General features: G+C 42.0%; 1 protein-coding gene across 4 annotated transcripts in view; it reads right to left on the minus strand.

Annotated features, from left to right (window-relative positions):
* pdcd6ip (programmed cell death 6 interacting protein) overlaps positions 1 to 19,917 on the minus strand; it is a 140,776-nt gene that overhangs the window by 38,372 nt on the left and 82,487 nt on the right. For 2 of the 4 annotated variants that reach the window (XM_070889947.1, XM_070889966.1), the window contains exons 7-9: positions 12,117 to 12,233; positions 7,572 to 7,794; positions 1,857 to 1,980 (exon numbers count right to left, since the gene is read on the minus strand). In XM_070889947.1, coding sequence (XP_070746048.1) covers positions 1,857 to 1,980; positions 7,572 to 7,794; positions 12,117 to 12,233 — 464 coding nt within the window. Of the gene's footprint in view, positions 1 to 1,856; positions 1,981 to 7,571; positions 7,795 to 12,116; positions 12,249 to 19,917 lie in introns of all 4 variants that reach the window. The other 2 variants (XM_070889938.1, XM_070889957.1) reach the window with 1 other exon arrangement.

The raw sequence follows: 19,917 nt of genomic DNA on the forward strand, positions 1-19,917 counted from the left end.
GAGGTGGGAGGAGGAGAGAGAGAGAGAGAGGAGGTGGGGGGAGGAGAGAGAGAGAGAGAGGTGGGGGGAGGAGAGAGAGAGAGAGAGGTGGGGGGAGGAGAGAGAGAGAGAGAGAGGTGGGGGGAGGAGAGAGAGAGAGAGAGGTGGGGGGAGGAGAGAGAGAGAGAGAGGTGGGGGGAGGAGAGAGAGAGAGAGAGGTGGGGGGAGGAGAGAGAGAGAGAGGTGGGGGGAGGAGAGAGAGAGAGGGGTGGGGGGAGGAGAGAGAGAGAGGTGGTGGGGAGGAGAGAGAGAAAGGTGGTGGGAGGAGAGAGAGAGAGAGAGGTGGGGGGGAGGAGAGAGAGAGAGTGAGAGGTGTAGGGGAGGAGAGAGAGAGAGAGAAGAGGGAGAGAGAGGGGGTGAGGGGAGGAGAGAGAGGAGGTGGGGGGAGGAGAGAGAGAGAGAGAGAGAGAGAGAGAGAGAGAGAGAGAGAGAGAGAGGTGGGGGAGGAGAGAGAGAGAGAGAGAGAGAGAGAGAGAGAGGTGGGGGGAGGAGAGAGAGAGAGAGGTGGGGGGAGAGAGAGAGGGGCTGGGGAGAGGGCTTCCGGGTATCGTTAGGTGCGGGGACTGGGAGGGAGGGCGGCCCATTCGGCCTGGGAGTAGACCGGGAGGCCCTTCAGCCAGGGCTGGGGATGGCGGAGCAGACCAGCAGGTCACTTGGTTGGAAGACGGGGGCGGGGGTGGAAGGTGGCAGAGAAAGCGGACCGCAGGTCGCTAGGTCGGGGAAGCGGACCGGCAGGTCACTCAGCCATGGCTATGGGCAGTGGAGTGGACCGGGAGGCCACTCGGCCTGAGAAAGGGGCAGGGATCGGCACCAGCATCGGGAGAGGGGGGGGCGACACTTTAATAATTGGAGGTGAGTTGCTGAAATATATTTTAATGTGTTTTTAAGTTACTGCAATGTATTTTAATGTGTTACGAACTGGCTGTATGTTTTACTTTGCAGCCTCAGCCCGCATTGTGTCTCTGGTTACCGTGGCAATCCGATCTTTTTGGCACAGATCAAGGTTCCACCCCCAAAAATAAAGGACCAGATTAGGCTGCGTCAAAATGAAGAAATGAAAAGGGAAAACTTACAACATTTTTTTTGGTGTACTTGGGCCCCCAAAAAAACTGGCATAACTCTTCAGTATGCCAAAAAAATAAGCTTTGGGAAAAATTGAGACCCTAGGCTGTACAGCTGTGTTGCACTCAAACCTGTCTTTACTGAGCCACCGACAAACCAATTTTCTTTGTTTGTTCTGTGCCGTACCTCCCCCAGAATTTCACCAGGGTACAGCTGCCTTTTTCCATCTTGCTTTAAGATAAAGACATTTCTTGGTAATGAATATAAATAATGGGGGCTCGGGAGAAAAGGGGGAGCAGAAGGGAGATCACAGAGCCCAACTGTGCATAATACTCTCCCATTGATTTGGAAGTAGAAAGATAAAGAGAAAGCAACTGGGATAAAATTTCAGAAAGTTCTATTATTGAGGCTAATATGTTGTAAATTGAGGATTGTGATACAAATTCTTTCATCTAAAAAAAATAGGAAACAGTTTTAAACCTGCATTAAGCCCCAGTGCGAAGAGAGTTGAAGTGCACTGCTTTGATATTTAAATTGAGGCTGCTGATTCATCCGTCAGCAGAAATATTTTGAGATTCATATTACAATAATGTTGAACTTGGCTAGAGAAAAAAGTACTCCAAATCAACAGCATCAGCAATCATCATACAGAAATGCCTGTGCTCTTTCCTCTGCCAAACATCAGTATATAGTACACAGTGGTTTGTGTAAAGATTTGATTTGGGCATTAACAGCTGAGGAAGAGTCTGACTTACCCATTGGCTAAATTTGTGGATTCTCTCATCTGTGCTATCAGTCTGTTCACTAAGTCGGCTCTTCGCTGATTGTATATGCTCAAAGCTTGCTGCACTGCCAAAGGAACCATCTTCGCAAAGAGATCTAAATATGTTTAGTTTAAAAAAAAATCTTAAAGCAAATGTATGGGTTCAGAAATATTCAATGACACTTCTATTTTATCCCCCAACTCAAAATATTGCATTAACATTTTTAGGGAAATGAATATTTGTTTGTTAGGCATGTGCACCCAAAATGATTGCTAAAATAGCAGATATTGGTCAAGTGAACATCATGTAACAACTTGGAAGTAATTTTTCTGCTGTAAGGATGGATAGCCAACACAGTTTAATAGGAGCCAGTGCAAATCCTCAAAAAAGGTAAGCATTGAAGTTAAAACAAAACACTCCTGATAGCTTACTGCACACTGCATATTTTAATGACTGAAAGTAAGCATCTCATCATTAAAAATCAAACTGGCAGCAGAAGACCTGTGAGCACTACTTCAGTAATTGTGGGTTTTATATTGGTTCTTCAGATGTGCACGACTCTGACAAGGCGCTAGTTGCCAAGAAGGTGGTGACGGTCCGTCTTCTTCAATTGCTGCAGTTCTTGTGATGTTGCTCCCCACCAAAGCGCAAGGTTGGGAATTCCAGGATTTTGTCGATGATAAAGGAAAAGCAGTATATCAAAGTTCGAATGGTGTACAATTTAAGAGGAGAATTTGAAAGTAATAGTGTTTGCATGACTGCTGCTCTGGTTCTTCTCGAAAGTACAGCCTGCTGAGCTGGAAGGTCCAATCAATACAAGCTTGGCGAGTTGTTTGTGAATTTTGTAGATAGTACATACTGCAACCACAGCATGTCAGTGGTGATATTCAGTCCAATTGCAGGGGTATTGTTCAAGTGGGCCACAATATCCTGGATGGTATTGGGCCATTGTACAGCAAAATTCTAAAAGGACAGAGGATGTTAAAAAAACAAGCCTAAAGGCTTTGTGTCTTAATGCAAGGAGTATCCGCAATAAGGTGGATGAATTAACTGTGCAAATAGATGTTAACAAATATGATATGATTGGGATTACGGAGACGTGGCTCCAGGATGAGCAGGGCTGGGAACTCAACATCCAGGGGTATTCAACATACAGGAAGGATAGAATAAAAGGAAAAGGAGGTGGGGTAGCATTGCTGGTTAAGGAGGAGATTAAGGCAATAGTTAGGAAGGACATTAGCTTGGATGATGTGGAATCTATATGGGTAGAGCTGCAGAACACCAAAGGGCAAAAAACGTTAGTGGGAGTTGTGTACAGACCTCCAAACAGTAGTAATGATGTTGGGGAGGGCATCAAACAGGAAATTAGGGGTGCGTGCAATAAAGGTGCAGCAGTTATAATGGGTGACTTTAATATGCACATACATTGGGCTAACCAAACTGGAAGCAATACGGTGGAGGAGGGTTTTCTGGAGTGCATAAGGGATGGTTTTTTAGACCAATATGTCGAGGAACCAACTAGGGGGGAGGCCATCTTAGACTGGGTGTTATGTAATGAGAAAGGATTAATTAGCAATCTCGTTGTGCGAGACCCCTTGGGGAAGAGTGACCATAATATGGTGGAATTCTGCATTAGGATGGAGAATGAAACAGTTAATTCAGAGACCATGGTCCAGAACTTAAAGAAGGCTAACTTTGAAGGTATGAGGCGTGAATTGGCTGAGATGGATTGGCGAATGATACTTAAGGGGTTGACTGTGGATGGGCAATGGCAGACATTTAGAGACCGCATGGATGGACTACAACAATTGTACATTCCTGTCTGTCGTAAAAATAAAAAAGGGAAGGTGGCTCAACCGTGGCTATCAAGGGAAATCAGGGATAGCATTAAAGCCAAGGAAGTGGCATACAAATTGGCCAGAAATAGCAGCGAACCCGGGGACTGGGAGAAATTTAGAACTCAGAAGGAGGACAAAGGGTTTGATTAGGGCAGGGAAAATGGAGTACGAGAAGAAGCTTGCAGGGAACATTAAGACGATTGCAAAAGTTTCTATAGATATGTAAAGAGAAAAAGGTTAGTAAAGACAAATGTAGGTCCCCTGCAGTCAGAATCAGGGGAAGTCATAACGGGGAACAAAGAAATGGCGGACCAATTGAACAAGTACTTTGGTTCGGTATTCACGAAGGAGGACACGAACAACCTTCCGGTTATAAAAGGGGTCGGGGGGTCTAGTAAGGAGGAGGAACTGAGGGAAATCCTTATTAGTCGGGAAATTGTGTTGGGGAAATTGATGGGATTGAAGGCCGATAAATCCCCAGGGCCTGATGGACTGCATCCCAGAGTACTTAAGGAGGTGGCCTTGGAAATAGTGGATGCGTTGACAGTCATTTTCCAACATTCCATTGACTCTGGATCAGTTCCTATGGAGTGGAGGGTAGCCAATGTAACCCCACTTTTTAAAAAAGGAGGGAGAGAGAAAACAGGGAATTATAGACCGGTCAGCCTGACATCGGTAGTGGGTAAAATGATGGAATCAATTATTAAGGATGTCATAGCAGTGCATTTGGAAAGAGGTGACATGATAGGTCCAAGTCAGCATGGATTTGTGAAAGGGAAATCATGCTTGACAAATCTTCTGGAATTTTTTGAGGATGTTTCCAGTAGAGTGGATAAGGGAGAACCAGTTGATGTGGTATATTTGGACTTTCAGAAGGCGTTCGACAAGGTCCCACACAAGAGATTGATGTGCAAAGTTAGAGCACATGGGATTGGGGGTAGTGTACTGACATGGATTGAGAACTGGTTGTCAGACAGGAAGCAAAGAGTAGGAGTAAATGGGTACTTTTCAGAATGGCAGGCAGTGACTAGTGGGGTACCGCAAGGTTCTGTGCTGGGGCCCCAGCTGTTTACACTGTACATTAATGATTTAGATGAGGGGATTAAATGTAGTATCTCCAAATTTGCGGATGACACTAAGTTGGGTGGCAGTGTGAGCTGCGAGGAGGATGCTGTGAGGCTGCAGAGCGACTTGGATAGGTTAGGTGAGTGGGCAAATGCATGGCAGATGAAGTATAATGTGGATAAATGTGAGGTTATCCACTTTGGTGGTAAAAACAGAGAGACAGACTATTATCTGAATGGTGACAGATTAGGAAAAGGGGAGGTGCAAAGAGACCTGGGTGTCATGGTACATCAGTCATTGAAGGTTGGCATGCAGGTGCAGCAGGCGGTTAAGAAAGCAAATGGCATGTTGGCCTTCATAGCAAGGGGATTTGAGTACAGGGGCAGGGAGGTGTTGCTACAGTTGTACAGGGCATTGGTGAGGCCACACCTGGAGTATTGTGTACAGTTTTGGTCTCCTAACCTGAGGAAGGACATTCTTGCTATTGAGGGAGTGCAGCGAAGGTTCACCAGACTGATTCCCGGGATGGCGGGACTGACCTATCAAGAAAGACTGGATCAACTGGGCTTGTATTCACTGGAGTTCAGAAGAATGAGAGGGGACCTCATAGAAACATATAAAATTCTGACGGGGTTAGACAGGTTAGATGCAGGAAGAATGTTCCCAATGTTGGGGAAGTCCAGAACCAGGGGTCACAGTCTAAGGATAAGGGGTAAGCCATTTAGGACCGAGATGCGGAGGAACTTCTTCACCCAGAGAGTGGTGAACCTGTGGAATTCTCTACCACAGAAAGTTGTTGAGGCCAATTCACTAAATATATTCAAAAAGGAGTTAGATGAGGTCCTTACTGCTAGGGGGATCAAGGGGTATGGCGAGAAAGCAGGAATGGGGTACTGAAGTTGAATGTTCAGCCATGAACTCATTGAATGGCGGTGCAGGCTAGAAGGGCCGAATGGCCTACTCCTGCACCTATTTTCTATGTTTCTATGTTTCTATGTTTACTATGTTTTCTATGTTTCTATGTTTCTTTAGTGTTGTTGCAGCTGCATCCATCGAGGCAAATGATGAGTGGTTCATCACACTTCTGATTTGAGCCTTGTAAATGGTGAAAAGGCTTTGAAGGATCAGAAATCAAATCATTTATTGCAAAGTACCAAATCACCGTTCTCGTCACCACAGTTTTATGACTGGTGCAGTTAAGTTCTATCATCAATCTGTGCCCTCTGGTTATAGACCTACCCACCAGTGGAAACAGTTTCTCCTTATTTACTTTTTTAAAACCCTACATAATTTGGAATGCCTCTATTAAATCTCCCCTTAACCCAGCTTCTCTAGTTTCTCCACATACCAGACATCCCTAATCTCTGTTGCTGAAGGTGCGTTCAAACACTTTAAGCTGGTCTCTTCCACTCACATGCTCTGCTCCATTATGGGTACAAAGATTCATGGATCCTCCTCGCACCCCCCCCACCAAAAGTTTATTTGCTTGGTAGGTATAAGCTTTGGCTAAGTGGTAGCACTTTCAATTCTGAACCAGAAGGTCGCGGGGTCAAGCCCCATTCCAGAGACTGGAGTACATAATCTAGGATTATATTTGAGTGCAAGACTGAGACTGCTGCACTGTCGAAGATGAGGTTAAATCAAGGCCCTGTCATATGGCACTATTAGAAGAAATGCAGGGGAGTTCTCCCTGTGACCTGGCCAATATTTATCCCTCAACCAACATCACTAAAACAGATTATCTGCTCATGGTCTCATTGCTATTTGTGGGAGCTTGCCGTGCACAATTTGGCTACCATGTTTCCCTACATCACAACAGTGACTACACTTCAAAAACAGTTCATTGGCTGTGAAGCACTTTGGGATGTCCTGAGGTTATGAAAGATGCTTATACGGATGGAAATTCTCTCTTTTTTTTCTGCTTGTCCACTACCTTTCTCAACTAGATATGGTCGTGCTGCAGAACTCAGTTCACATTGACTGGTTGTCGGTCTGCTTAGCTGTCTGGTTTTGGTATTTAACATGCAGCTGCCTTGTGCTGCGGCTTCAGTAGGTTGCCAATTTATTCCAAGAGATGCCTGGTGCTGCTCCTAGCATGCTCTTCTATACTCCTCATTGAACTAGGCTTGGTGGTGATGGAGTAAGCAAGTATTATATCAGCCCACAATGTTAAATTGTGGCTGTATACAATTCTGCTGCTGCTGCCCCACAGCACCACATTGATACCCAATTTTGGGCTTGGTAGATCTGCTCTTAGTTTGGCCCACTCAGCATAGCAACAGTGCCACACTGTGACGGGGTGTTCTCACTGTGGAGGTAAAATTTGGTTTTCACAAGGATAACACGATGCTCACTCCTGCTAATGTTATCACATGCCTCCAACTGGTAGGTTGGTGAGGTTGGAGGTGTATGCGCAAGTCTCGGTCTTCTCTACTGTAACTATTCAGGCTGAGTGTAAAAACATACCTCCACACTCTTATTACAGTAAAAGATGACAGTGCACCCATAATAATGATGTGTATAACTGATATGATATAATCTCTAATTTTTATCCTTTACAGTTCACCTGGAAGTGGGACTTGATGGCACTACCATTTAATGCTTTATCCATCTCTCTTGCTCTCCAGTGAAAGCAAGAGTCAGCAATATTCCAGAATCAACACAAATGAAGCTGCTTTTTACAAATGAAACGAGAGACTCTGCAGTTCAAAACATCAATAGTTCAGCAGTCGTTGTATGTGAAAAATTTTTAGAATACACCTGTCCCAGTAGTAAAATGTGGCTGCTCGCACTGTGATCTTACCAGTGAATTTCTGACTCATGGGCACATTGATAGGAGTAGGCTTCACCAATGTGGCTTTTCCTATAGTCTCCAAGTCTTTCAAATCAGGAACACGGTCATGGTAAATGAAGTCATTATCCTTCTTCGCTGCAGTTAATGCACGAGAGATTTTGTCCGAGAGGTCTTTCACATTGATATACTCATCATATCGAGAGGCAACCGTCTTCACCAAGTCTGATGCATGCTGAGGTACAAAAAGAGAAAACTATGAGTTCAACTGGTCTGGAGTTACTAAAACAAGCAGTTTTGATTTTAAATTATTATTTTAGACACTTCTTTAATTATACAGAGAAAGAAAATTTAAGAAATTAGGTTATGGCTATCTGAAAAGTTGCTGCTCAGGTTCATCAAATCCAATTTTAAAACTTCTGGTTTAGAAAAATCTTTGTAGATGCTTTGAGTGGAACTGAAAATCACAGATTTAATGAAGTATATTTGTAGTTTGTTCAGAGTGAACACAAGAGAAATCTTGGAGGCCAATTGGACAGGATATTTACCCAAGATGTACACCCAAATATGCGAGATGTAAGTTTACATTAGTGATGATTAGTAATGACTTACATTATATTGCACCTTTCACGGCCTTGGGACTTCCCAGGGTGCTTTGAAGCCAATGAAGTACTGCGTGGGCAGTTATAGCAGGAGTGGCGAGAGACTGTGGAGGGATGTGATCGGGGCCCAGGAGAGGTGTGAGTTCGGGGCTAGGAGCCCAGGGGCAGCACGGGCCAGCCCACACTATGTGTGCACACACTAGGTCCGTGCAGCAGAGCAATTCTCCAGTCGTCTTTGATAACCCTCGCCACTTGACCAAGACCTAGCTCTGTCAAGCCCGTGTGGTGGCTGGTGTGTAACGGCCAGCACACGTTAAAAAAATCCACGCACAGGCATCTTCCACCATTCGAAATGTAGTTCAGGACCTGGAATATTAGGTGCTTCATTGAAACACCTGTGAACTCATCCTTTTTTGGTGCAAGCAAGTCATCCTCGTTTCGAGGGACTGCCTATGATGATGATACAAGACGAGGCTTGGAGTGGTCAACCATGTTAAATGCTGCAAAGTAGTTGAGAAGGATGAGGAGGGATAATGCACAAATATTTTGTATCTGTCTTTGCGGTACAAGACACTAAAAACATCCCAATATTGGATAACCAAGGGGCTATAGGGAGGAAGGAACTTAAAACAATCACTGTCACTAAAGAAGTATTACTTGGTAAAATAATGAGACTAAAGGTGGACAAGTCCCTTGGACCTGATGGCTTGCATCCTAGGGTCTTAAAAGAAGTGATTGCAGAGATAGTGGATGCATTGGTTGTAATCTCCCAAAATTCCCTGGATTCTAGGGAGGTCCCAGCGGCTTGGAAAACTGCAAATTGGAACGCCCCTATTTAAAAAAAGGAGGCAGGAAACTATAGACCTGTTAGCCTAACATCTGTTGGGAAAATGCTGGAGTTCATTATTAAGGAAGCAATAGCAGGACATTTTGAAAAGCTTAATTCAGTCAAGCAAAGTCCGCACGGTTTTATGAAAGGGAAATCATATTTGACAAATTTGCTGGAGTTCTTTGAGAATGTAACGAGCAGAGTGAATAAGGGGGAAACCAGTGGATGTGATGTATTTGGATTTCCAGAAGGCATTCGATAAGATGCCACATAAAAGGTTACTGCACAAGATAAAAGTTCATGGGGTTGGGGGTAATAGCATGGATAGAGAATTGGCTAACTAACAGAAAACAGAGAATCAAGATAAATGGGTCATTTTCCAGTTGGCAAACAGTAACGAGTGGGGTGCCGCAAAGATCGGTGTTAGGGCCTCAACTATTTACAATCTATCTTAATGATTTATTCAATGACCCAGCTTCCACAGCACTCTGAGGCAGCGAGATTTACAACCCTCAGAAGAAATTCCTCCTCATCTCAGTTTTAAATGGGCGGCCCCTTATTCTAAGATTATGCCCCCTAGTTCTAGTCTCCCCTATCAGTGGAAATATCCTCTCTGCATCCACCTTGTCAAGCCCCCTCATAATATAAAAGCAGGGAAATCTTACTACAACTATACAGGGTATTGGTGAGGCCACACCTGGAATACGGTATGCAGTTTTGGTTTCCATATTTACGAAAGGATATACTTGTTTTGGAGGCAGTTCAGAGAAGGTTCACTAGGTTGATTCCGGGGATGAGAGGGTTGACTTATGAGGAAAGGTTAAGTCAGTTGGGCCTCTACTCATTGGAATTCAGAAGAATGAGAGGTGATCTTATCGAAACATACAAGATTATGAGGGGGCTTGACAAGGTGGATGTAGAGAGGATGTTTCCACTGGAGGGGGAGACTAGAACGAAAGAGCATGATCTTAGATTAAGGGGCCACCCATTTAAAACAGAAATGAGAAATTTCTTCTCTGAGGGTTGTAAATCTGTGGAATTCGCTGCCTCAGAGAGCTGCGGAAGCTGGGATATTGAAAAAGTTTAAGACAGAAATAGACAGTTTCTTAAACGATAAGTGGATAAGGGGTTATGGGGAGCGGGCGGGGAAGTGGAGCTGAGTCCATGATCAGATCAGCCATAATCTGATTGAATGGCGGAGCAGGCTCGAGGGGCCGTATGGCCTACTCCTATTTCTTATAATCTGATATGTTGCGATAAGATCTCCTCTCATTCTTCTGAATTCCAACCTACTCAAATTTCCTCATAATTCAACCCCCTCATCTCCGGAATTAACCTAGTGAACCTTCTCTGAACTGCCTCCAAAGCAAGTATATTCTTTCTTAAATATGGAAACCAAAACTGCATGCAGTGTTCCAGGTGTGCCCTCACCAATATCCTGTATAACTGTAGCAAGACTTCCCTGCTTTTATACTCCATCCCCTTTGCAATAAAGGCCAAGATTCCATTGGCTTTCCTGATCACTTGCTGTACCTGCATACTCACCTTTTGTGTTTCATGCACCAGGACCCCCAGGTCCCGCTGTACTGCAGCATTTTGCAATTTTTCTCCATGTTAAAAACCTGCTCTTCGATTTTTTTCTGCCAAAGTGCATAACCTCACACTTTCGAACATTATAATCCATCTGCCAAATTTTTGCCCACTCACTTAGCCTGTCTATGTCCTTTTGCATGTTTTGTGTGTCCTCCTCACACATTGCTTTTCCTCCCACTTTGTATCAGCAAACTTGGCTACGTTACACTCAGTCCCTTCATCCAAGTCATTAATATAGATTGTAAACAGTCATCCTTAGCTGTTCTTTGTATCTTTCCCATTTGCCAGGAACGGTGCTATTTTTTGCATTTTCTTAATGCTTTTTCTTTTAGTTTTATGCTGTCTCTTGTATCTTTAATTGTCTATAACTGTTTTTTTGGCAAGTTGAACTTCTGCCCCTTTGGGATAAAAACAAGTTCAGAGAGGATAGACAGGAGAGAAATATAAAAAGATGCTGGTTCAGGACTACAGCTAAAACAATGACATGGGCAGGGGGAAGGGAGGGATGCAGCAGAGGCAGCTGAATGGATGGTCTCAATCTTCATGACAATGAAGTCTATGAGCACTTCGCATTTGTGGGAAGTGACAGTGAAGGGGCAGGGGAGAGGTAAGCAAGGGGATCGTTGGTAGTCGAGAAAAAAAGCCTGGGATTATCTTTGGATTCCTGGATGATCCTGGAGTTGTGAGCAGAGAGCAGTTCGGCCTGACTTTCCTTCATGTGGTCCAGCCAAATCTGGGGATGTATGACTTAAGCCAGTTGTGTGTCATATACTTTCCAAGTCTGCACCCCTTGGACTTGAGAAAGCGAAGATGGGGGCTGTACTAGATTAAATGAACCAGGTGGGGGAGAGCAAGTGTTTTACTGGGACAAGGGCGTCAAAGGTGGAGGAGAAAGTGTGATTGAACAGATTTGATAGCTACAGAATTATCGTGGAGAACAAAGGGCCAAAGGCTAGACAGTTTGAAAGTGTTGTTGTAAATGACAGTGAGAGATTTTTTTCCAGGATAGATGCAGAAGGAAGTGATTAGGCTTATAAGAAATGATCAGAAATAGCTTTGACTGTGATTGAGACGATGGAAATAGAGAGGCCATATGAGATGGCATGGTTAAGGGGATGGCCATGAATATGGGTAGGGAACTTTTATTTAAAAACGTGGAAAAATTGAATCCTCTCTGTTCCATAAATTTGAAAATGTATCAGTCAATTGATGAGAAAAATTCAGAACTTAAATTATAAACATTTCATACATCATACTAAACAATTTTAGTAGGTTTTGCATTGCAAAGAACATTTCATTTCAAACAGAACAGCACTTCTGTTCGACCACTATTATTGGGCATCTATTTAAATGTAGACAGACCAAGCATTTTCAGCCAAAATCTTTATAACTGGAAATTCCAACTGACCTGCACTGTCCAATCCCATTTCATAATAGGGTCAATAGTACAATGATCAACAATACCCACTCACTATTTTCGTGCTGCTTTGGAGTGTTCTACAAAAAGATTTAAGATGTTCACAGAAAGCTTACCTGTAATCTTGCAATCTCCTCACCAAACTTCTTCTGTTGCTTAGCCAGAATTGATTGATGGTACTCTGCATTGGCCTGCATCATGCAGTGTTTTGCAGCTAGAACAGGCAGCACTTCCTGGAAATAAAAATACTGACCAGGGGAAAGTCCAACCACAAACAACCACAGACAACAAGGGAATCAGGAAAGAGAAGGGAAAAGAGAGGAAATTAGAATCAAATTAATGGTTTTTAGAAAGTCAGATAGGTTAAATCATTTGGAATATAAGTTGGACAGTCAGGTGACTATGAATGACTTGAATTTTGTGAAAGGAAAGCAGCCGTATCCTTCAAAAATAAACTCCACACTAAAAGCACATTTGTTAATATTCTGGCAACAAATGGATCACTTGTGAAAAATCACAATAAAAACCCAAGCTCTACAATATTAAATGTTATTGAAAAAGGGTAATTGCTTCACCCGCAAACCAACTTGCCCAATTGTTTTAGGCTGAATTAACAGTAGTAGAATAATATGTTGTGCCCCCAGTATGTCCAACTGAGTACATAACAGAATGTGAGATGGAATTTGCTGAGGAGCAAGTCGTCTTCTCCGTTGAGGATCAGGAATATGCATAAAAGGGTTTAAAAAGGAAAACATAAAAACAGGAATAGATAATGCAAGAGGTGAGTCAAGGTGTCTGTGGATTTGGATATTGAAAACTGAGCTGCCCATTAAAATTTGAAAAGTATTTTGAACGTTTTCTATTCAGTTTTACAAGTGACCCATTTTTTTCAGAACTGAAGTTTGCGATGCATAATTTAACAATTTGCCTGCGTGCAATTTACAATCGCACAATTAACCCCTATCTGGATACGCCCAAAACTTAATCCAAGCTAGAACATGTCACTAGTAGTAGAATTTTTGTTTCAAACCAAACAGGTTCCTCAGTTAAGATTACAGTATTTTGCTGCCAGTCATTTTGGGCAAAGACATGTTATCAGATTACCAATTCACCATCCCTTCTGAACTACACTACCACCCACTTGAGACTACACAGATAAGTTTAACAAAGAAGAGATTAATATAAATGTATTCAAGATAAACTTTAACAGTTACTTCACCCTGATCAATGTCAAACACAACCAATATATTTTTAATATCACAGCCTGTACACACAAAAAGTGGCATTAATCAAAGCTCATGATTAAATCAAGTAGCGCAATTATCTTTTTAACCAAATCTTGAATATTTCAAACACATTACAAATCTTACAGGACAAACTGCGTTCACTTACTATAAACTTTTGATGAATGTTATGCCTAACTGGAGAGCAGCTACTGCTAGGAAATAAGAAACTTATTTTGGGTAGCCAGCACCATTCCTGGATCAGGTACAGCATAGTTAAATGCCAAGTAAAGCTTTTTGCTCTGTTCTGTACCTCAGAAAAATACTCCCCACTGCACTCATGTAGTTGTTTTCCATTTCCCATGTCGACCATCTTGCACAATCCCTCCAAATAAGATTGTCAATTTGATTCCAATTCGGGCCAAATTAGCAGCAGTTCTGTGCTGTGGGCCTATGCCCACGACAAACCAGGTTTAAGCTACCCAAACCCAAACATATTTCACACAGGGTCCTCACAGCCAGATACAGCCAATCAGTATAAGCTGGATTCAAATGTTGATCCCCACAGATGTGAAATTCATTGCACTACCCCATTAGTCAAGAGCTCGTTAAATAGTGCCAGTTCTTCAGACCTCAGTATTGCTTCACCAGCATTTTCTGCCAGTAATCGCTTCCAGATACAGAATTAGGTTAATTCTACTCTACCCTCTTAACACAATCAACTCTTGCCTCAGAAGAACACTTCCCAACCTCATTAATGCAAATGCGACAATTTCACACACCAGCTATCTTTTGTGGAAATGGCAATCTGTACCATATTATACCATGAATGGATGCTCACTGAGAACTGGGTTGTCCAAACTAATTTTACAAAAGGTTTTTAGTCAGAAAATAAACGTGCAACCCCATGAGTCTTCAATGAATTCAAACCCAGGTCCCTGAAGTGAAGAGAGTATGCTAATTCTGAGCAAAAACCAGTCCCCATACCTATTACTTGTTGAATTAGTGTTCCAAAACTGCCTATTTCCCAGAGAGATAAATTTCAAGTTCAGTAAATTTATTATTCTTAAGTATAAGAAGATTTTCCTGAAAATTGCTACTCAGTTGCTCAAGTCTAGTCAGAAACTGGTGCTGGTGTACTGAAGTTTATGAAGTAAAAAATATAGCCCAGACAGCATTTAACAACATTCTGTAATAACTGATCGTGTGGAGTTGTTTTGTTGTAGATACTATAGTAGGCTGCAGTGTCCACACTACATTGGAAGTAAAGACAGGGAGAGGGCAGAGGACAACATGCAAGTTGAAAGGTGATTCTGGATAGACAGTTTGTTAGTTTGTAAGACAAGTAGTAATGTGAAAGTTAACAGACCGAAAGTGACAGAATTCAGAAATATGCAACGGTTTATATTGTTATTTTAATCTTAAAGAACATAGAAGAATGCAACAGTTTGTAATTGTACACATTAACCAACTGAAAAACCCAGCTGGCTTCATTCATTCTGGCAAATACAAAATACTAAACCTTAAGTTTCACTTAAGATTACAAGTGGCTTCAGTTCTCACCACATTCACTGATAAACCAGTGTACATCTACAAGTTACTAGATTAAGTGGACTTCGGTAGTATTGGTTTCACATTTCTTTTTAGTTTGTTTTAGTTACATTAGGTGACTGTATAGATAAAACAGCGTCCATGCTTTACACTGTCTACACTGAATCGAAAATGAACTAAACAAGCATGATTACTTTCACATTTGTATATATGACGCCCATTATCAATTTAATTACTGAATAAGTCAATGATGCAACATTTTACAGTGGAAGGATGCATTGATATTGCTTAAAGGAAACAAAAATACATTGAACATTTAGAAAATTCACCCTTTGAGGATGAAGAAATACACTTCGCAAAAACACACTTTCTACTATGCATCAGCAACTAAAAAATAACAATGGTTATAGATACGATCCATACAAATTCGGCAAATTACTCAAAGCAGTCCAGCTGTGACAAGTACAGAGACATGAAACATGAAAAAATATTCCTATTAAACATCGAGTAATGATCAGTTACAAATCTACTAACATTCTTAATGCAAAAGATATATTCGAGGAATGCTGTCTTCTACTTTCTAACACTTAGTAAAGAAAAATATCCTCAAAGGTTTTGTTGGGAGATGGGGCTGGGAGGAGCAAAGGTAGGTTATAAATTAGCATAATTCACTGGCTAAATTTGATAAAAGTTGGAGCATCTGATTTGTAGAAATCATTCTAATTGTGGGCCTTCAAGCACATAGGTGTCCATCAATCAAAGTATAGGCCTTTAATGTAAGCTGCTCTTTTAGCGCTCACAATTTAAGCTTAAACATAATGGAGTAAATTTTACTATTTAGCACTCTTGGCACAGAGCTTTGCGTGTCCCGCCACCCCACAATTTTCTGTCAATTAAAATTAATGGGAAATTTTGCAGGCTTGAATTGGATGTACTACCATCTGCACCCCATATACACTCAGTATCATACGAAGCTTTGCATCAAAATTGCTAAATTGAAAAATTTACTTCATTGTCTATACTGAGTAACTAAGTATAAAGCAAGCTATTGAAGTACATATAGAACTGCAATTGAAAGTTTAACAAAAAACATTAACACTGAACTAATTAACTGAAAAGAAGTCACTTACTACATCAAGTCATTAAAGAACATGCACATGTCCATACATATGGTTTACTGCAAAGCCATTTTCAAATTAAATGAAACTGGTTTGGTGAAAATATACAAAATATTGTATCATGTTAATAAATATTATTTTATGACAGTCTGATGAGCTGATGATCAAAAATGTTATGTTAGGTGGACATGAAATTATTGTTTAAAAACAAATGAGACATGCTGGATATTTTCAACTGGCATTATTAAAATGGAACCAAGGAGCTAAAAAGTCACATCAAATAAAGTTAAAACCTTGTTAAACATATTTGTGAACTACTAAATTAGCATTTAAGACTTATGACAAAATCTAAACCATATCTTCATAATCTTTGAAACTCCTTCCCTCCAGATTTATGGAAGGTGGGGAGAGGACAAATGGAGAAGTTTTAGTGCTACATATTAAGATTTAAGTTGCTTTCACATTTGTTATATGGGTGCTTGCACCACCAATTCCCTCACCAGGTTTTCTCATCAGCGTGTTTTAGTAAATCAATTACTTTGGAATTGCCATTAGATAACCAGGAACTTGGTGGCTCATGCAGCCTTTCAAGCTTAATGTAAAAGCAACTTTACAAATTTTTGTTGCACAACAAACTGGTTTGTAATGGCAAGAAGCTGTTTTAGTGAATTATTCCATGCAGAGACACAATTCAGCAGTAGTTTGCAGAAGTGAATGCTTCAGCAGTCCATACAAAGACATACACATTTAGCAGTGAATACAGCAAATGGAATGGAATTCTTTTTACTGAATTTCAAAGCAAAGGATGTCTTTATTTTCATCAATGAATAAAATTAATCCTTATTTTTCCTTTTTCTTCAATAAGCTTGATTTCAAGAGTCAAATTGTTAAAATTGAACAATTTACAGATCCACAAACAGGAAACTACTTCAGGCAAAATATGAATAATTTTTATATAATGAGAAAATTTGTACACCAGTTTATACAATTTAGATAAGAACATAAGAAATAGGAACAAGAGTAGGCCATATGACCCCTCAAGCCTGCTGCGCCATTCAATAAGATCATGGCTGATCTGATCATGAACTCAGCTCCACTTCCCCGCCCGCTCCCCATAACCCCTCATCGTTTAAGAAACTGTCTATTTCGGTCTTAAATTTATTCAATGTCCCAGCTTCCACAGCTTTGAGGCAGTGAATTCCACAGATTTACAACCCTCAGAGGGAAGAGATTTCTCCTCATCTCTGTTTTAAATGGACGGCCCCTTATTCTAAATTAATCTAAGGATTAAGTCATGGCAGGAGAGCTCAGACACATGTCATGCTCCTCCTGTGCTATGTGGGAAGTCAGGTATGCTTCCAGTGTCCCTGACGACAACATGTGCAGGAAGTTTATCCTGCTGCAGCTCCTGACAGATCACATTGCAGCACTGGAGCTGTGCATGGATTCACTCTGGAGCATTCGCGGTGCTGAGTATGTCGTGAATTGGTCACACCTCAGGCAAAGGTTACTCAGGCAGATAAGAAATGGGTGACCATCAGGCAGAGCAGTGGAAGGAAGGTAGTGCAGGGATCCCCTGCGGTCATCCCCCTCCAAAACAGATACATTGTTTTGGGTACTGTTGGGGGGATGCCTCATCAGGGGAAGGCAGCAGCAGTCAAGTCCATGGCACCATGGGTGGCTCTGCTGCAGAGGAGGGCAGGAAGAAGAGTGGGAGAGCTATAGTGGTAGGGGATTCTATTGTAAGGGGAATAGATAGGCTTTTCTGCGGCCACAATGGAGACTCTAGGATGGTATGTTGTCTCCCTGGTGCAAGGGTCAAGGATGTCTCGGAGCGGCTGCGAGATATTTTGGAGGGGGAGGGTGAACAGCCAGTTGTCATGGTGCATATAGGTAAAAAACGGGATGAGGTTCTACAAGCTGAATTTAGGGAACTAGGAGTTAAAATTAAAAAGCAGGACCTCAAAGGTACTAATCTCAGGATGGCTACCAGTGCCATGTGCTAGTCAGTAGGAATTGCAGGATAGCTAAGATGAATAGGAGATTTGAGGAGTGGTGCAGGACGGGAGGGATTCAAATTGCTGAGACATTGGAACCGGTTCTGGGGGAGGTGGAACCAGTACAAACCGGACGGTCTGCACCTGGGCATGACCGGAACCAATATCCAAGGGGGAGTGTTTGCTAGTGTTTTTGGGGAGGGGTTAAACTAAAATGGGAGGGGGATGGGAACCTATGCAGGGAGACAGAGGGAAGTAGAATGGGGGCAGAAGCAAAAGATAGAAAGAATAAAAGTAAAAGTGGAGGGCAGAGAGAAACCCAAAGCAAAAATCAAAAAGGGCCATATTGCAACAAAAGTCGAAAGGGACAAAGTGTCTAAAAAGACAACCCTGAAGGCTCTGTGCCTCAATGCAAGGTGTATTCATAATAAGGTGGACGAATTAATTGAGCAGGCAGCTATTAACGAATAGGATATAATTGGGATTACGGAGACATGACTCCAGTGTGACCAAGACTGGGAACTCAACATCCAGGGATATTCAACATTCAGGAAGGAGAGACAGAAAGGAAAAGGACGTGGGGTAGCGTTGCTGGTTTGAGAAGAAATTAACGCAATAGTAAGGAAGGACATTAGCTTGGATGATGTGAAATCTGTATGGGTAGAGCTGCGGAATAACAAAGGGTAGAAAACGCTAGTGGGAGTTGTGTACAGACCACCAAACAATCGTAGCAAGGTTGGGGACAGCATCAAACAGGAAATTAGGGATGCATGCAATAAAGGTACAGCAGTTATCATGGGTGACTTTAATCTACATATAGATTGGGCTAACCAAACTGGTAGCAGTACGTTGGAGGAGGATTTCCTGGAGTATATTAGGGATGGTTTTCTCGACCAATATGTCAAGTAACCAACTAGAGGGCTGGCCATCCAAAACTGAACGATGTGTAACGAGAACGGACTAATTAGCAATCTTGCTGTGCGAGCCCCCTTGGAGAAGAGTGACCATAATAGGTAGAATTCTTTATTAAGATGGAGAGTGACATAGTTAATTCAGAGACTAGGGTCCTGAACGTAAGGAAAGGTAACTTCGATGGTATGAGATATGAATTGGCTAGAATAGACTGGCAAATGATACTTAAAGGGTTGGACGGTTGATAGGCAATGGCAAACATTTAAAGATCACATGGATGAACTTCAACAATTGTACATCCCTGTCTGGAGTAAAAATAAAACGGGGAAGGTGGCTCAACCGTGGCTAACAAGGGAAATTAGGGATAGTGTTAAATCCAAGGAAGAGGCATATAAATTGGCCAGAAAAAGAATCAAACCTGAGGACTGGGAGAAATTTAGAATTCAGCAGAGGAGGACAAAGGGTTTAATTAGGAGGGGGGAAAGAGAATATGAGAGGAAGCTTGCTGGGAACATAAAAACTGACTGCAAAAGCTTCTTCAGATAAGTGAAGAGAAAAAGATTAGTGAAGACAAACGTAGGTCCCTGGCAGTCAGAATCAGGTGAATTTATAAATGGGGAACAAAGAAATGGCAGACCAATTGAACAAATACTTTGGTTCTGTCTTCATGAAGGAAGACACAAATAACCTTCCGGAAATACTAGGGGACCGAGGGTTTAGCAAGAAGAAGGAACTGAAGGAAATCCTTATTAGTCAGGAAATTGTATTAGGGAAATTGATGGGATTGAAGGCCGATAAATCCCCAGGGCCTGATAGTCTGCATCCCAGAGTACTTAAGGAAGTGGCCCCAGAAATAGTGGATGCGTTGGTGATCATTTTCCAACAGTCTATCGACTCTGGATCAGTTCCCATGGACTGGAGGGTAGCTAATCTAACACCACTTTTTAAAAGTGGGAGAGAGAAAACTGGGAATTATAGACCACTTAGCCTGACATCAGTAGTGTTGAAAATGTTGGAATCAATTATTAAAGATGAAATAGCAGCACATTTGGAAAGCAGTGACAGGATCGGTCCAAGTCAGCATGGATTTATGAAAGGGAAATCATGTTTGACACA

This window comes from Pristiophorus japonicus, chromosome 1, assembly GCF_044704955.1.
Source record: "Pristiophorus japonicus isolate sPriJap1 chromosome 1, sPriJap1.hap1, whole genome shotgun sequence".
In the NCBI taxonomy this organism is placed as follows: domain Eukaryota; kingdom Metazoa; phylum Chordata; class Chondrichthyes; family Pristiophoridae; genus Pristiophorus; species Pristiophorus japonicus.